The sequence below is a fragment of the Apteryx rowi genome, unplaced genomic scaffold, assembly GCF_003343035.1.
Source record: "Apteryx rowi isolate R43461 unplaced genomic scaffold, aptRow1 scaffold_1, whole genome shotgun sequence".
Classification (NCBI taxonomy): domain Eukaryota; kingdom Metazoa; phylum Chordata; class Aves; order Apterygiformes; family Apterygidae; genus Apteryx; species Apteryx rowi.
Window position 1 is genome coordinate 11,957,555 of NW_020447196.1, and position 18,922 is coordinate 11,976,476.

At 41.0% G+C, this 18,922-nt stretch overlaps 1 protein-coding gene and 1 long non-coding RNA gene across 2 annotated transcripts in view; one reads left to right on the forward strand and one right to left on the reverse strand.

Annotated features, from left to right (window-relative positions):
* Positions 1-3,867: 3,867 nt before the first annotated feature.
* On the reverse strand, positions 3,868-7,107 carry HSBP1 (heat shock factor binding protein 1). Its single transcript, XM_026059601.1, has 4 exons — positions 6,976-7,107; positions 6,203-6,269; positions 5,908-6,027; positions 3,868-4,400 (listed from the first exon to the last, which is right to left on the reverse strand). The coding sequence occupies exons 1-3, from the start codon at positions 7,018-7,020 to the stop codon at positions 5,909-5,911; spliced, it is 231 nt and encodes a 76-aa protein (XP_025915386.1). The 5' UTR covers positions 7,021-7,107; the 3' UTR covers positions 3,868-4,400; position 5,908.
* A 137-nt stretch (positions 7,108-7,244) lies between these two features.
* The window catches only part of LOC112963337, a 36,273-nt gene continuing 24,595 nt past the window's right edge, over positions 7,245-18,922 (forward strand). The window contains exons 1-3 of the long non-coding RNA XR_003252573.1: positions 7,245-7,506; positions 8,873-8,980; positions 11,141-11,296. This is a non-coding gene — a long non-coding RNA (uncharacterized LOC112963337). The remainder of the gene's footprint in view (positions 7,507-8,872; positions 8,981-11,140; positions 11,297-18,922) is intronic.

Genomic DNA, 18,922 nt, shown 5'->3' on the forward strand with positions numbered 1-18,922 from the left:
TTTTTGATGGCACAAAGTGTCAAATATACTGACAATATGAAAGAATGCATTTCTTGAATTTTCAAGTTTGGAGGAAGAAGCACTGAATGACTTTGGCAATTCCCCAGGATTTCAAAGACAGGAGGGTTAGGTCTCTACTCTTCATATTTCCACAGTAATCTTGGGCAAATAGATTTCCCATGCCTCATTCCTTCTGGGGAAAGGAACCAAAGTTCCTTAGTGGGAACGCTGAGATAACGGTAAGTCTAGAGGAGGCCAGAAAACAAGAATTTGCACAAATGCTCCCTGTCTCCCCTGCTGGCAACACACTGTGAGAATTACAAGGCAAAGTACTAATTATTTCTCGCGAACTCCATCACAAGACAGGGAAAGGTGCAGGCCATGGTACTCGCCAGGCATCTGAGAGACTTGGTTCAGCTCAAGGAAAGGAGGGATTTGAAGCTGGCTCTTGCGCACATCAAGTGAGTGCTGTAGTTGCACAGTGGATGTCTCTGGCCTATAACCAGGTTCACTCAGTGCAGGGACCAGATGGTATTAGTTAAAGAGCTATCTGTGTATGTGCAGTCTTACTTACTGTACATTGTCTTTAGGGCAGAGATTAAATGAAAAATCCTCTTAAGGATTCCATAATTCTGTATCACTATCAGTGGGCCTTAGCATTTCAAAAGATGGATTTATTATAACACTATCAGTCTGAAATGAAAGTAGCATTCCTGCTGTAAAGATAGGAATCGAGACACCAAAAGCGTCAAGCCAGAAGTTTCAAATTTATTTTTCATGCCCAGCTTGAAATGCTTAGTCCAGAGCTTTTCAGTTTAGCACTGTGTACAATTTTGTGCATTTGAAACTCAGCTCCTGTGACTTTCAGCTTGTTTCTGGATTCTCAGATCTTAAGTCAGGCAACCAGAAAATGATACTACTATTAATGATTGGCTATGAAAAATTTGATTGAAGACTTGCATGGTGTCACCCATAACTTCTGTCTTAGAAAGAGACTGATTCTATTCTTGAGGAGGTGTTTGGCTACATTCACCATGAGATACACCTCTTTCCTTTGTGTCCTTCACTGTGCAGCTTTCAACTCCTGCAACAAATGAAGCTTGATTGCCACCGAAAACAACCACCCTTTCTGCCTTAACCTCCAGAGCAGATTAATTGTTGCTGGTCAGAAGGCCTACGTGACATGTTCTTAATACAGACTCCTTGTGAAAGAGCTTCTATACTGAATAGTTACCTGGAGACAGCTTGGAAACAAAGGCTCTTTCCTCATTAGCAGTTGTAACTGAGCTCTGCAGAGTCAGAGTCAAGGAGAAACAGGAGCAGGGGTTGAAGATGGTGGTGTTAATGAAAATTTGGGGTAGAAGGTGTGGGAGGTGAGTGCAGATAGAGCTGGAGCAGGAGCAGGGGAGGATCTCTGCCTTCCCCCTCCTTAGCTCCTCCATCTTTCCTTTTCCCTGTAAATGCAGGTCCCATGGCCTCTCTTCTTTTTCCGTGTAATTCCTTCTCTCTCATGCTGCTTGTGAAAAATAGCTTTGCTGTCCCCTTCCTTGCTGCTTGGGCCAATTAAGGGAAGGAAAGAAGGAAATAGCATGACCAGCACAGACAATTGGGAAGTTCAGGTGAGTAGATTTTCCATCCATCTCACCATTTCCTAGGTGGCAAGTGTTACATTAGAGATGTGCCACCTATTAGAGCAGAAACCCTTTCCCCTCTTGTAGGTAGCCAGGAGGCAGAAAGGAGCCGACACCTGTAACCACTTGCCGAGGCAGAGCAATTTACTGCCACAGTATAGGTCTGCTGCGCCTGTGCATTACACCAGGTTTGCTTGTACAAGGAAACCAGAGGAGGGTGTATTTAATTTGTAAATGTTTATGAATGAAAATAAACTTTAGGATGYAAATATGCCAGTGATAAAAGCAAAGTGTTTGTTACCATGGTGACAGTCAGCAAGAATTTCTCTTAAATTGGAAAGTGCTTATATAGACTTCAGAACAGAGATAACTAAGAAAATTCAAGCTGCAGTCTCAAAGGACAGCCTTAAACAGAATGCAGCCCTACACAGTTTGGTTTAAATGAATATATGCAACAGCTTTATCCATGATCTAATACAAAAGACAGTCCCTGTTCAGGAGCTTGATCCTCAGACATTTTTTTTTCTTCTGTTTTATTAATGCAGAACACAACCTTGCAAAAGTGAGGAGGCCCAGTGGAAAGAATACACTTCTGTCAGTATATTCAGAAAGAAAAAGGATGCTATTATTTTATAAAGTGTTATCAAAGCCACATAAAGTAACACTTCAGTATTCTTCTACTGCTCTACCATAGGTTCTGAGTAAGAACAAAACATGTTTCTCAAAAATATGCATCATTTTAAGGGCTACAACCAATACTTTCCTCTCTGAAAGGTATGTTTTGAATTAAATTTTTACTTTTCAAAATCAGTTAATGTTAAAATTATGAGGGTAAGCTATCCCTACTGAAACATGTTTAGAATCTTTCCAATGACTCAAAGAATCTAGCCTCTCCTTAAAGCTGAAATAATTTTCAATAATTATTCTGACAGAATAAGCTTCAAGAAAGCAGGCTTATTATTGCTGTATTTATGAAAGTGCTAGAAAATTCAAGAATGAGTAGAAGGCCAGATGAAAATTTATACTCATATAACCCTACCACATAGGAACTAAATGACCCTCTATTTTAATATACTTCACTATGGATTTGCTCTTTATTGTAATTATTTGGTAAAATCCAGATTTGACAGGGCATGAATTGTGCTTACCCTTTTATTATACAGAATATACCCATATTCTAGACTATATTCTATAGGTAGAGGCTATGCTAAAGTCTTTCCATAACTTGTAACTAAGCTACAGTTCTCGCATATAGTGACATACATATGCTAGATTTTTCTTTAATACATATGACCTGTTTATGTCACCACATAATAGTTTATTAGATTTTTTTTAATGACGTTACAAGGAGCCTAAGGCTGGTATTACAAGGTATATTTATACATTTTCTGTGTTCACAAAACTGCGCTATTATTATGAGCTTTTATCACAATTTCCCCTCAATTTTGAAAAATGACCCATCTATTGCCTTTGTAATACACCAGTGCTAATGCAGTGGCATTCAAATAGTAGTCTTAAGTGTGGTCCGTGTATAACCGCTAGCTGCCACTAGTGCTTTCTTAAATTTATATTTCAGGCTGCAGTAGCACTGCAATGATTGTCAGCATTATTCAGACATAGGTCATTTTTCTTCACAACAGTGACATATTAAAGACTCTTTTAAAACACTTTTGATTTCCAAAATACTCTAATGCATTCCATTAAACTTCAGGCCTATACATGTGGGTATGATTATAAAAGCAAACACCTTTCTAAACCAAGTATTTTCCAAAGTTCCAGCTATGTGTTATTCACAGACTAGCAAGGCTTTACAATTCTCCTAACGGGATCCTCTCCAGTTTTGTTATTCAATATCTCACTGCTTAGGTAGCAAACTTTGTTTTGTTCAAACAGCCAATGACTTGTACTGAAAGACCAGGTGCAGACACTTCCCCAATCCCATCCCTATTCTGTCAAATATCGCTATTTTAATAGCAATTATTGTTCAAACAGGAGGCTGCTAAAAGACACATCGTCAATTTCAAGTGTTTTACAGTATTAAGAAATTAAGTCTCATAATGAGATTTGTCATAATTAGTAGTTCCTTGTCTTTCTAAATACAATAGATTTGAATGGCAGTGTTTGCTCAACTGTGTATAGACACCTCTAATGTTAAATCAGCATTTCTGTTCTGTTAGAGAAACACACAGGTAGGGTAATACCATGAGTATGAGATATGATTTTGATGTTCAGCACCTTACTTTTCCAAAATCACTTTATTACAGTTACTAGAAAACAACACATAATCCTGTACTGCTTCAGTGACTGATGCTTAGAACTAAGATTAATGCTAAGTTTCAATCTTGTGCTTCACTCCACAAAGTTACATAGGACAAGTTAAGATTTCCATTTGATGGAAGTCACTAGATTTTTAGCTATCAAAAATGAAACGTCTAGAAAAAGTATAAGAAACAGGGAAAAAGTGACTTCACAAAAAATTCACTCAGTAGTTTAGATCCGTAAGATCTGTGTTTTAATAACACAACTAATTGATCCTCATAACAAGAATTCAAAAAGTGAAATTACAGTACATGACTCAAAATATAAACTAACCTATCTCTAGCTGTACATCAGGAATGCAAGCTCTATAACAATATAAAAATGCTTTTACACACTGTAGTTGCAAAAAGCTGTTCTGTAATTCCAAGGGCTTGTTTAAAAAAAAAAAAAAAAAAAGTGAGACAAAAAACAGAAAAAGTGTTCCAGCATTCATCTTAAGTTATTGGCAACCTGTTGGGGGAAGATAAAAAAAAATTACTGAGAAGAATTAGAGAAGCACATTCATCAGAAATAGTGCAGTTATTGAAGCATCAATAAAATCAGGCATCAGCAAAATTTCCACACTCCTGGGGCTGGGATCACAAAGTATAAAAAATATTATTTGTGGGGTTCAGGTTGAGAGAATAGTTAGCTTCTGGGAGACCCATAATAACCTATATTTCTATCAGAGTATCACAAAGAACAGGTACTTTAATAAGGCAAGATATATACCTGCCTCAAACACACATACCAGTTATACAGATTGCATAGTATTCTAGAACCAACCTCAGAATTTCAAGCATAAGACAGGTTATTTGAGACATGCCTTATTAGCTACCTTAAAAAACTATGTTAAGCTAACATGCTACATCTGGTACTTTATTTAACAGCTGCTTTCCATTGATTACAAAAAAAAAATCAAGTTTTGTGCACACTGAAGTGAAATATCACTGCTCATATACGATAACTAAGCCCTCCGGCACAGCTTTTTTATGCTCTGATAGTTTTGGCAGTCTTGCATTGCCACCATCCTCTGAAATGCCTTTAGCAAGTCTTGTAAATGTTGTGTATGTGTTACTTGGTCACTTGAATTTATTTACATGGTGCTGTACTGGACCTTTACCTGCTGCTTTCCAAGTAGATGAAACATCTGCTTTTCTGATCTTTTTGCATAACATGGGGATACATTATCAATCAAGAAATTACATGGTAAGAACAAACACCACATTTACCTTTCTACACAAAGTTTCTTTTTCCAGGGAAAGTTCCCTTAAAATAAGCCTTGCCTAACATTTGAGTGTTCTGTTACATTCATYGTTGGAGTCAGCACCTGCTGCTTTGCAGTGGCACAAGTGAGTCACATACTCCCAGCAAGTTCCTGACTTACACAGGAGAAGTTTAGAGGTGATTGAGAGTAACTCACTCATTAGCCCCTGTGCACAACAACAGGTTCTGGAGGCCTGAGGAGCTTAGGGGGAGCTGAAGTCTACAACATGCAGCTGAGGATGGAAGAGTAGCACCAAGCTAACAGTAACTTTCTAGCTACAGAAATCAGAATGAAGGGTGGGAATGAGAAATGGGAAAAGATCAGCTCGCTTTGTTACTGATGTTCTAAGTTCTTTGCATCTCTTCCCCTTCCTGTGTTGCATGACGGTCATTACTTCAGATATTACTAAGAGTACCAGAGCAAATGAGCAACAGAGGATGAATACAGCTACTATACTTCCTCATTAACTAACTAGAAATGGAGAAAATACAACTTCCATCCATTACTGGTGAAGAAAACATCATTGGTGAAGTAGGAGTTTGCTGAGGAGAACAGATTAGTGTCCTGCTTTTTGTATTATAAAGTACAGAGCTACTCTGCATGAATTTCAGACTGCCTCACAAATCAAAGCACAAAATACTGTCTGCTTCAAAGTCAGTAATTTCAAGTGAGGAGAGGATTTGTTTCAGGGATAGCAAACGACTGTCTCACTTTAACTCTTGTTAGTAGCAGGGGTCTTGTTCTCGCCTTCTAATTCTTCCACTCCTGCTTGCGTCATGAGGTCTGCTATGTTTTTCTCCAGGTCATCTATGCGACAGCTCATGTCATCAAGTTAACTGGAGTTAAGGAATATGACTGCAAGCTAATAATTATTTTTTTGATTATGGCTTTGCTCAAACTCTTATGATCACGTTCAATTTGTCTTACAAATTCCACTGCCAAATATACATAAAAATATTTGTGCATCCATAGTGTATAGTAGTTATCTGACTTTAAAAAAGGATATTTCTTCCAATGATTTGATCAGACATGGTTTGAAATTTGTCCTGCATCTGCTGAAGCAATGTCTGCACCTGAGAGAAAGAAAAAAAAAAGTCTGCTTTGCTTGCACTGAAGAAGTTATTACAATATTTACTCTCATCTTACTCTCATTTTACCAGAATATGTAATAAAAGTAAGCACAAAGTTTTGTTTCATGGTTGAGCTCAACAATGAAAAACTCCACAGTATATTTCCCAATTTAACTATCATATTATAAACAAGAGAACCGAGGTTCATGGTAAACAATTTTATGTTGTAGAAAATGCCTGTGTGCCACAACCGGGGCTAAACCCACAGCAGTTGCTTCCAGCATGCTGTGTTAATCATGTGGTGACGCTCTTTCCAGTATCAGAGTAACAGTCTGAGACAAAACTAAGCCTTTCTCTCCGCACTCCCAAACCTTTGCTCTCAACCGCCGCCCCCCTACGGTAACTCCCCCTTGCAGCCTCTCGGCATCCGCAGCGGGGGAGCCGCGCCGCCCCGGCCGGCAGGACAGCGAGCCTGCCGCAGAGCTGCGCTGGGGAAGGTGCGACGGCGCCCCGAGCCGAGCGGCCCCGCAGGGGCTCAAGCGAGGCAGCTCCGCGGTGAAGGCGGCTTCCAGCAGGAGGCAGCAAGGAAGCCCCGCCGGGAGCCGCCCGGGGCGAGGCCGGGGATGTCGCCCCTCGGGGAGGCCGCGGCCCGCCCGCCCCGGCCCGGCCCCCGCGGCGGCGCTTCGCGGGCCCCCCACGCCCGCCTCACCACGGCGGTGAGGTCCTGCACCGTCTTGGGGTCGGTCTCGGCCATGGTCTCCGGGGCGCGGCGGCGGCGGCGGCTCGGCGGGCGCTCGCGGGCCCAGCTCCCGTCTCCAAGGCAGCAGCACTTCCGCGCCGCTCCCCGCCACTTCCGCCGTGAACTCTCGCGAGAGGAAGCGCCCAGCGGCATTCTGGGAAATGTAGTCCGGGCTGCCTGGAAGTGGCGCGCTGCGCGAAGGCCGCCCCCGAGGGCCGCGCGGGCAGCGAGGGCGTTAAACGCCTTTTGTTGCCAGCGCATTAATCTTAGACGTAATCCCGCTGTTTTTGTCTTATGCTTAGCGTACAGGTTTTTCTCATACTGAGATTTAATGTTTTTTCTGATGCTCTTAAAAATGACTTTACAAATTTGCAGAGATTGCAAATACAATTTTCTAGCCTCAAAAATGGGGCTGTCAGACAAGGCCTTCACCCTTTTTATCGTTTAATTTAAAAGGAAAACGTAATCGGGCGGTTAAGCCCGGCTAGCAAGCATTTACAGGTAATCTGCGTTCACTGGAGAAACGGTGGCATTATGGATTAGCGAAAGCCAGAAATGTTATATAAGCGGGTTGATGATGAAAATAGATATGTTATTGTAACATACTGCCTTCATAAAAGAAAGCAGAAACAACGAAGTTGCGTGCCTTACYCTAAATTCCTGCCTGCCTCAGATTAGTGACGTAGTCCGTAAAACACTGCAAAGCTTCACAGAGGTTTCTGCAGGGGGGATGGTGCACGATAGATTTCCTAAGGGAAGGTTTATAGGCTTTTTCAACCCAAGCCTGCCCATTTGCAGCTTTCTTTAGTGAAGTGAGTTGATGTTTATGTGGCTCGCTTACTCTATACCGAGATAAGATCTAAACCAAAGTTAACAGAAACATTGAATATGGATTTGTAGGTGAAGAACAGTCCCCATTAACAGTAGAYGGTTCTCAGATGGCTCATTTCTGCTGAAAGCCGATGGGCTGATACACTCTGCCATATCCCATAACGAGCAGCAAATGTGAGCTGCCGGGTATTTACGTTATTAATGTGCCTTTTGGAACTCTGCAGTAGTAATATAAGAACAATTTAGTGCCAGTTTGGGGAAATTTTGTTGTCTGTTGAAAAGTAAACATAGCTTCTAGTGTTGAGAAATGCTGCCTTTTGGAACGCTGCGATAGTAATATAAGAACTATTCAGTGCCACTTTGGGGAAATTCTTTTGTCTGTTGAAAAGTAAATACAGCGTTTAGTTTTGGGAAAAGCTAAGAAATTAACTCCCATTTATTTGTTTGAGGTGTTTACAAATGGTGGCTGGTTATTTGACTGTTTCTTGAAGCACATAAACTCTCRCTTCAAAAAGGTCCTTATACCTGGTCTCCAAGCGCAAATCCAACTGCAAATTTCTCAACTCCCCTGAATGCTGACGTGAGTCGTGGGGCAGAGGGTGGTGCCTCTCTGGTCAGRCTGTGGCTGCTCCCTGGCTGCTTCGCGCCCTGGAGGATGTGGCAAAGCAGCTTTGGGAACCGTATCTTCCCCTGTGCCCTTTGAACGTAGGACTCTACAGGGAGACGACGTGGTGATCACTGCAGCGGTCCCTCTGCCGTGTGCCCCACGTGCTGCTCGGGGCGGCCGAGAAGCCATGGCAGTGGGGAGAGGCRCATGCAGAGCAGGAGAGGTCTGACTTGTGCACTTGTGCCTTCTTGCTCTGAGCTGAGGGCAATCTTTGTTCTAGTACGTGTCCTCCTGATAAAACCAAATTGCTGTATGTGGTTATCTTCTCAGTATTTGCAGCTCCTTAGGTAGTCTAGAAAAGGAGAGTAGCTCTCTGAAAATGAGTTGACACCTCAAGCTGCTGGACAGACTATTTCTGTTTTCTTCTAGCCTCTAGACCGGGGTGTCAAAGCTACAGCTGTGACATAGACACCTGCCAGGAGAATTCATATGGTCTGAGGTCCACTACCCACCCGCAGCAGTCTTTCAGGAGTTTCGGTAAGTGACAATGCACATGCCTTTATCGCTTTTCCATTGATTAACAGGASAAAATATGGACTGGCCTCATTCTCCAGCCTTTTTTTTTTCTAGATGGTGTTGTTGCAGCTTGATATGGAGAATTCAGCCTTTGGCTTCAGACTTTGTAAATATGACCATGCTGCTACCAAGCGTGGCAAGTTTAGGTGTGGAACTTTATAGGCGCAGCTCATGCCTCTTCTAACTCAAGCATTGCTACACCATGTTCCATTTTAGGGTATAGACAAGCGCTAGATGTCTTTGACATATTACTTAAAATGCCTGTCCACAAAGCAGGTATAACAGTCTTTCCTACTATGCAGGGAGTCAGATCAAACTGCATAACGGGTCCTCAGGCCATTAAGATTTCTAAAAAATGTCGAGCGGCTGCATACTTCTCCTAACGTTAAGGTTTTTTCTTTAATGGCAGGATAAAACATTTTCATTATTCATTTGCTTCCTAGCATGGCATAGCTAAACAATGACCAACTTAAAATTTAGGGCGGGGGGGAGGTTGTCTCCTTTTGTTTTTAAGACTGGGCTGAGAGAAAATGCTGTGCCAGGAGGAGTGGTAGGATTAATGATCCTTCACTGTAATGTTCAGAGATTACTGAAATGAATGGAGCTGTAGAAGGCTGAATTCTCTTGCTAGCTTTTTAATGACAAAGTCTTAATTTAAAGTGTACAGAGAAGGAGGACCTTTCGAATTTACAAAGAGGCTGTTACGTTCCTTAAAATCAAGGGAATTTACAAAGATTGATTTAAAAACAGTTAATGAACTCATTTAAAATGCAGGGACATGTAATTCCAATGCAGAATGATTGGACCTCATGTAGCAGTAAGTCATGGTCAGTCTTTGCACAAAAGCAGGCGCATTTTCAGTTTTCCAAAGAACTGAAAATGAACTTTCCCTGTGTGGAAACCTGATAGGGATTTCTGGTACTGGCRTCTTTAGATCTGATTCAGTTCCTGTTTTACTTTAGTGATGTAAGATAGGGCTCAATATAATCCTCATCAGGTAATCACTTAAAGAAAGGTTGTTGATTTAACAGCCTTTTTTTTGTGTCAGTTAAAGACAAAATTACCATAAGTAGTTAATGCTGCAGAATTAGTTGTATATTTGCTGTTAGGCCTCCTTTCCTGCAGTCATAAAATGGGGKTTGGGAGGCATCTAATGAAATAAAAAGGTAAGTTTAAAAAGGCAGAATAAAATTTTCCAAAGGCAATTTTTGCGGATGCTTGTGTCTACACTGTTCTTACCAAGAACAGTGTTGTGGGTTCTTTAATGACCTCAAACAGTTGTGGTCTTAGATTTGCATCTTGTTTAAAATGCAGCTCTTCCAGAGGACCATGTTCCTGGTAGAAATCTGGTGCGTTAACTCAGTGTTAATAATTCAGAAGAGATTATAGTATTATGTTTGTATGTTCTGTAAAGCAATAAATAGCAACTACACGTTAATTGTTTTGACTGTCGGATCTTATTTCGGCTCCCCAATGGCTTGCAGTGGCTCTGAATGTTATTCGTACAAAGATTGTCCACTAAACCTGCTACAGCCGTTCTTGCCTGCTCCCTCATCTGAGTGTGCTCAGTTTATGGAGGTTAAAGTACTGTCTCAGCACTTAAAATCACAAACACATTTTTTTTGTTTTCAAGCCAAAGAATTACAATAAAATCTTGAGAATTAAATTTTAATATCTCAATTGCAGCCTGAGTGGCTCGCAGCAGAAATTCTTGAGAAAATATAAAAATGTAACAAACAGAACTCATTACTTTCAGAGGAAGAACACTTCTCAGAGACTCAATATACATGAGGTCGGGACTTATTAAACAAAGAACTGTACTTAGAAAACAACTGCCAAAGGAAAAGTAAATGCTCAATATCATGATTCATGTGAATAATATTTAACTGGATATATCAAAAATTATAGGAACAGCAAAGCCAGTACTAGAATAAATAGGAAAGTGATTTGTAGCAAAGCAGGGGTAATTCAGTGTATTTTTTCAGATTAACCTTCAGAAACTAAAACAAATGGCTTTTGCGTGAGTCCATGTCTTACATGAAGTTTCCTGTTACATAATGAAATGATTTTTATTGTAGTTGTTCCCCTCTGGTAACTTCTCTTGTATTTTGCATTTTTCAGTCTTTGATTAGCTTGCTCTTACCTGGCATCAGAACTGATCAAGGAGTACTTCCCTGGGCACTCCGGATCTTTTGGGCCACATGAGGGAAGAGAAAGACAAGGAAGGACTCTTTAAGAGCAGACTGATTTCATTCCAGGAGGCAGGACCAGAAGCAGGTGAGCAAGGTCAGATGTGGAGAGATGAAGGATGTTATCGTATTTCACAGGTTACCCTTGCACTGTCTCATTCCTCCCCTCCCTCCGCTTCATTCGTGCACACAGGTATTTCAGAGCACTACCTCCTTAGCATTGCTACCGAGACCTTTTGTGACTGAGAGAGGAAAAGCTTTTATAAGCCATATTTTCTTGAAGGGAAAGGCTTGCTGATAGTCAACAGCCGCAAAACCAACAACTCTTTCAAAACTGCTGCTGAGGTGCTGGAAGGAGAAGGATGTTACACAGTTCTTTCTTTAGATTCACTAAGCTTTCAGCAGCAGAAAGCAATCAGAAACAGTGCCAAACTGTGACAATATATGGTAATATTAGTGGCCTAATAATAGCTGCTTTATAATCTATGGCAATGTTAACGCATTGCTAACCGGTGTCTCTAGGGCCAGGACAAGGTGTAACCGCTGTGTCCGAAGACTAGCCTATAAAAGGACAAAGGATAGCTTATACATTATTACCTTTAGTGGTACTGATGGTTATGTAAGGAGAAGGACAAATCGTAGATATACAAACAGACATTTTACTAGTAGAAGAGTCACCTAAACACTGATACTTTCATTGTCAAGAAGCAAGCCTTAAAAGGAACTACTAAGACATATTTTGCCTTACTTCTCAATAGAAAATAACCCATCCTTGCTGTAGCCACATAGCGTTAATGATGGGATTTGATACGTTTTCCCCTTTTAGTTAGTGATGAGCTTATAAACAAAATCTCCCTTACGTGTCTAGAATTTGTAAAGGCTGGATTAGTGCGTATCTCCTCTCAGCCTTTGCTGAATGAACTGTTACTCCTTTGAGACTGTCAGGCCAGGTTAGTCTTAAGCTTGTCTCAGCTGAGGATTTAACCACTGATACAAGTAGACCATAAAGCTGTGCATGGAAAACCCTAGTGTAAAACAAAGGTGCAGAGTGTTCTTGTACATGCAGCAGAGGCTAAATCCTATGTGAGGACAGGATGGCACCTTCTTTAGCATTTTACATTCATTTCTTTTACAGATCTTGCCTTTTTTTTTTAAAAGCGTCTTTTTAAAGCTCATTTCAGGTCAAAAGCTTTGCTCAACTGGGAACAAGTTTCGTTTCATATTTTAATGCAACAGAAGCAAAAGAGAAATTTACACAAACATGACGGGAGTGACCATAAGCATGTTAGCTTTCAGAGCAGCCACTTCATGAGAGTATGTCCTTAGCTGTCTTCTGCCTTGGGGTATAAAAGTTGCGTCTGAACTCTGCTACCTGTTTGCAGATACAAAGTTCCCTAGAGTATCTTCAAAACTCTTTGGAAAGTCACTTTGGTGATAACTAATGTAAGAAAGTAAGATTCTGGAAAGATAGAAGCCTGTTCTATGCGGTAATATGTAATGGCAGTATCAGTAGAAGTAAAAAGGAAACACACAGGCTTCCTTCACAGTCTGTACCTTGACCGGGAGGAAATCTAAACAATTAGATGCTGTGTATTCAGCTCACAGAAAGCTTCACACTGCCATCAGTCCTCTGTTAGGCTCCGTGTTTGGAGGTATTGGTCAAAAAGTGAGAGGTCAGCATGTGTACAATTCACTCGGCAGTGATCCATTAAGTACAATAATTAAGTTCATCAAGGGAAATGCATGACTGTACAAGAGCAAAAAAGTTTAGTAGCTTTATAAAGCTATTTGAGTTTTGATATTTTACATATGGGGCCATTTAAATTGAGCATGGGAAAAGACTGCAAGATGAGAGAGGTCTCTCTAATACAGAAGAGAGATTCTAGGATGGAAGGAACTTTTTGAGGCAGGAAGGATGGAGCTCAGAAAGAGACTTTACTTTAAAACTGCAGCTTCCAACTCTAACTGCCTTGAGAAAGGTTTTGTGAGGACCATTGAATGCAGAGTCCCGTTAGTTCTGATGGGCATCCAGGCAGGTTCTACCTGCACAGAACAGAAAAATCAGGGCTGAGGAATCCAGTTTCAGTTGGCTGCCGTGGAAGAACCAGGAGGACTTCCTACTGAGAAGAGCAAGTTTTTGTTAGTGTACAGCTGTCTGAGCTGCAACTTGTCTCAGTGCTACTGAAGCTAAGGCAGTATGGAGAGGTGGGAAAGGGCTGTGCTCTGCTAACACAAGTTAGTGCAGCCCCAGGCTCCTCTGAGCAGTTCTAGAGACAGCTGTCTCTCCGATAGCCCTCTCCTGTTTCACTGCCAGGTCTGGCCATGACCCTCAGCAACAAATATCAACTGATTTCTGTGTGAAGGATCACAGGGTTTGGCCTCAGTGGAAGCGAGTGAGCTTTGTGGTTGCCCAGGACTGTACTGGTAAAGGTTAATCTATTTGCAGTGTGGACTGCGCACCAAAATGAAATATTTTCTTCTCACATACATTGACATTTTATGGCCTACAGTGCTTAAAAACCTTTGGTTTTGGAAACTTGAAGTCCTTTTTCTCCTTTAATTATAAGCATTCCAGAGGGCATCTCATTAAGGTTCCAGAAAGGAGCAAGCTTGCCACAGACATGAGGAGTAATTTTATAGTGCTAATTAAATGCAATTGGATTTTTCAATCTAGTAATTAGTAGGAATGTTGTCTGAAAGTTTCTGTTACAAAGGGAGTTGTGCAGCACAGAAAGAGAAGAGTTCTCAGTGGAAATTCAGGTTCTTCTCTAGGCAGTGATGCCAGTAAAATATTTTGTACCTTACTGGATCTGGCTGTAGTATAGGTGGTTGCTCTTGATGCTTTTCTCCTTTAATACAAATGACCATCTGTTAAAAGAAACTGGTGGGCTGCTTTCAGAAGTGCTTGAGTGGCTCTGGTCATCCAGACTTACGAGTTGCAAAGAACCAGTGAGATATGAAACTTTTCCGGGATCACTGGATGTGATCTACCTTTGTCTCGTATCTCTGCATTTCCTGATGATACACCACCGGAGCAGAGACAAAACAAGCTGTTTTGTAGACTGTACTGCAGGGAGGGGAATTGGCTTTTAGTCATAAAGTATTTGTGCATCAAGAGACATTTCAGTGTTTTATCCGTAAGCATTAGCATTAAGTTGATATTACAGAGATGGTGTTGCTGCAGAGCACTCAAGGATGGTGGTCAAAATAGTGTCTGACCCACTTCAGTGAAAGTTTGTTGTTTTTGTAGATGTAGCCAGACTTGTTTTGAACTTTGACTTTGAGCATACAGTCTTACTATTCATCCTCCCATGTTAAGCTAAGGCTAGTTAGTGAGTTCTAAATAGTATATTTAGTTCTGTAGTCGTTTTTCTGTGCAAGAGGAACGGGAATAACTTTTGGGCAGCAAGCTAGTTTACTTGGAGGTTTACATTTAAATTATAACAACATATAACAGCATATCAGATGTACCTGAGCAGAATATTTAGGGTGATATTAATTAAAAAACTGAAAAGAGTCAAGCTGAAATTTTAAATTCATTGGAGTCTAATGAAGTTTACTTGAACTTTTTTTAAAGAATGCATTGGTATTTCTGTTGCTTCGAACAGACTAAGGTGGGTGTATTTAATTATAAGAAAAACTTCATGTGTGGAGGAGAATAGGTAATTATTTTGAGTATCTGCTCTGCCTTTATGAGTTATTAAGTTGAAAGAAGTTTGGCAAATTAATTGCAAAGTTACAACTACGTATCCTAGGCTTAGACTAAGGACAGTCAAAATTGTTCCTCATTGAAATTTGAAATGTTTCCTTCTGATTCCAACTCTGTAAAGCCACAAGAAATGTGTTTTTTTGTAAGAGGACATAGGTGGCGCCTAGAAAACAAACAGCTGTGGAAGCCAGCAGGAAAGCCAGACGAGGAAAGGGGCCAGTTAGATGGTGTCTGTAGCCACGCTGAATAATGGATCAATTATAAAGGCTTTGTAGAATGTGTAAATCTGTAGCATTGGACATCTTGAGTCAATGTTAGCCAATTCCTACTCTGACTGAATTTGGTGTAAAATTCCCATTGATTCCAGGGATATCAGAGTTAGACCAGTGCTGAGCTCATTTGCAAAGTCCACCCACTAGGTAATGAATAAAACCAACATTTGTTTGTTCAGTAGGATGATATGAGTGGAAGGGTTTTGTAACTACAACATCCTAGGAAAATACAGGTCTACATTTAGCTTCCTGGATTACTCATTAGAATGACTTTTTCATTTCCTGACCAAACTGTGCATCAGTGCTTTTCATCACATAATTTCTCTCTTCTGTGGTAGGTAGACTGCGATATTCTTCTCTCTGTTTGCAATGTGGATATATCTGCTTCAGTATACACCGTTCTTTAGAAGTTATCGACCTTGGAAATAATGTCTGCAGTCCCCTAGTTCTCCGTATAATTGTCCATGTGCTAAAAGAAGAGGTTTTAAGGATAGACAACAAAAAAGAATTCCTCTGTTTTTTTCATCCTTCTCCTAATTCGGGGCCATATTATTAGCAATTTGGCATGGTGCGTAAGCAATAAATACTATTCTGTGCCTCAGATCTGAACAGCTGGTTCTCCAGATTTTGTACAGAACTGTTTTACAACCTCTTTGCTTGGCATACAGCACTTCCCTGCTAAATTATTCACTTTATTCTGTGGCCAAGAGAGTGGATGCTTGTGACATGTCAAATGAAATTCAATCACTATGTCTGATGTAAACAAACTCTCAAGACTTGTGTCTACCAGGAATGGAGCTTTTGATAATGTGATCGTCTTCTCTCAGACTATCATGAGCACTCCCAAGAGAGACCTTGATAAAGTGAAGGCAAGATCCTCATCATTAAATGGCATTGCACTCTACCTCTAGGACAGTTTAGATCAGTTTGGGGTGAGGATGAATGGGGCACTGTCTGTGCATAGGAATCAGAAAAGCAAAAGCCAGTTTGCTCATGAGAATCCACACCAGAAACCACTGGAGTGAAAGGGATCTCTTGAATAATCCTGGTGGGATTTGGGGCTCGCATGGATCCCCTTCAAGAGGTAATGGGCAAAAGGACATAACACATTTGTGGACAGGAACGTCATTTTTTCTAGTAAAATACATCTTGATTGGGGGCAATTTCATAGGTTTTGGCGTCTGACTTTGGATTTTTGAGCCTTTAGACTGCTGACAGTAGCCACTAACCATGTTAGTTGCCTCAGTGTGGGAGACACTTATTTTTTCAGTCCTACAGTCAGAGTGTAAGGAGTGGAGTGGAGTGGAAAGGACAGGGGTAGCCCTATTGCCCCTGTCACAGGAAGGGAAGATTGTATGCTCAAAAAATTACCAAATGGCATTGTAAAATTCAAGCCCTGAGATTCCGATTTTCCTGAAATTGTAAATGTGGCGTGGGAACTGTGTATGTAACATTTGTTCTACCACACAGCAAAAATTCAAAGGTTCTGGGTTCGAGTCCCGGTGGAGTCGCCACTCTGGGGGTCTCCTGTGGGGGTCTCTGGTGGTCTCTGGGGGTCCTTAGTGGTCTCTGAAGAGGTGTCACCCAGTGTCTTCCCATGAACTTTGCTCTACTTTTCCATACATGGTCTCAACTTGGCCTGCTTCCTTGTTTGAGAAAAGCTGTCTCGGTCCTAATCTTGGCTCCAACTGGCTTCTGCTGGTTTATCTGTACTTTCTCAGGATGTATCAGTCACAGCTGCACCTGTGTCCTTGGGTATGTTTGTCCGAGGCTCCTGTTGAGACTCTTTCTTGCCTGAGCTGGTAACAGTTCCCCCATTCACCCCCCCCTTTGAGACTCTTTCTTGTCTGGGGCCTTTTGCTAACAATAGGACAAAGGAGATTTGATATATTTTTTCTTCCACGGGTGGGAAGAAAGTAGTCTATTTTAGTCCCTTCTCTTCCTCAGAGAAAAGCTTGAACTATCTTAAATAGAAAAAATGCAGAAAAATTGCTTGTTATCACAGACAGACTAGAAATAGTACTACTGATAAATAGGTACTTTTTCAAGAACATCAAAACTGGCTGTATCAGGTGCTTCAAAAAAAAAAATCTGCTCTGATTACAAAAGACTGTAGCAGAGAATACTCTTTCACAAGCTATATTAGCCAGTCAAAGAAGAAAGATAACACATGATAAACTGCATGTAGATTTGTGTGGATCGGACCTTGGATTTTACTAAGAAATGATTTTCCAGAAAGACTTTGGTGTTTTGACTCTAGAAAAATGTCCAGAGAAAGCAGAAAACTTCTAATCTCCAAACCATCTCAAAATTCAGAGCAACTGCTTACAGAGGATAAAGTGGCATTTCCCAGAGCATTGAATAGTGAAGCTTGGCCAAGACAAAACATAGGGCATGTCTGGACTGCTAAAACAATTGAGTTTTAACAGTAGGTGTTTGGGTTATCAGATGAGTCTTGTTGTCCTGAAGAGAGAGATCAGTTTTAGGCCTGTTGTAGCAGGTACAAGAGCCTGGTGACTGTGCATCAGTGTTGCTCTTTGGCTTGTTTCTGGTACATCACGTGGTAGCTCTAGTTCCCCGCACTGGTTATCATTTGTCACAGCCTAGTCTACTAGGATTTGCTTTCACTCTTTCACATTCCTGTCTTTGTGCCTCTGCGTCATCAATCTGTCCTTGGGTCACTATGTGCAATCCCACGTTGCATCACTGTGCATATATGGGCTGAAGAGCTCATGTATTTCTAGACAGGTCTGAGCAGAGCTTGAAGAGAGAACTGATCAACCCTATAAATGTCAGATTTCTCTTCCCATCCTTTGGTCAGAGAACCACTTAGTTTCATGAGGTTCAACCAAGTTTCCTGAGGTTAGCAAGTTCACCTCAACTTCACCTAGTCTTCATTCAGCTGTACATTGTGCCTGACACATGCTTAGGTGAAATCTCATATTGGCGTAATGCTCCTAGGTTGTCTCTTTTTTGGGCCCCTTTCCTTTTTCTACAGGAAGAATGAAAAATTTTCACCATCTTCCTGAGCCTGAATGTGACACTCTCTATACTAGACCAGATGATGGAGGAAGGGCGGCAGGAAAGATTGCAGCTAGCAGGTTTATTCCTTTTGAAAGAGCTCCGTTGAGAACAAGAGCCAGACTGAAAGTATGCGCCCCTTGTTGCCATGCAAGAGTCAGACAGAACTCTGCGTACCAGACACCGCTCATCCATCATTTCATGATTTTGAATATCTTTTTCAAATGCGGCTACCAGAACAGTCTTCCAATCTCAGCCTCAGCTGTGTTATAAAATAACTTTCTTAGTCCTGCTTATTAGTCGTACATACATTCATCTAAAGATCCTGCTAGCCTTTTATGCTAGCACACCTCATCAATTTTTATCTTTGTTTTAAATTATAACAATGCTATTCTGTCTTTTTTCATTCTAATGCAACAGGGCTGGCTGATGCAAACTTAATAGCAAATCTTTCCTAACATTGGACTTATGTCTCTGCTAGGATAAATAAGACTTACAGAAATCAGCACAGGGACAGCAATTAACACATGGCTGTGAAGCAGAATGTCCACTGATCCAAATTCCTTCTCCGTTTCTGTTTCAAGGAAGCATTCCCTATGGGAAACTGTGTTTTTTGCCATTCAGTCCATTGTTATACCCATGACACAGTGCTATGCATATGCTATAAGGCTATTTCTCTGTCTGGTATGATGAAGAGCAAGTTTTAACAGCT

Excerpts from the sequence above, each read along its gene's own strand:
- HSBP1 (XM_026059601.1), bottom strand. The coding sequence starts at position 7,020 with ATGGCCGAGACCGACCCCAAGACGGTGCAGGACCTCACCGCCGTG. Across the intron at positions 6,270-6,975 it reads TGCAGGACCTCACCGCCGTG|GTGCAGACATTGCTTCAGCA; the intron begins GTGAGGCGGGCG and ends TCTTTCTCTCAG. Across the intron at positions 6,028-6,202 it reads TGATCAAATCATTGGAAGAA|TTGATGACATGAGCTGTCGC; the intron begins ATATCCTTTTTT and ends ACTCCAGTTAAC.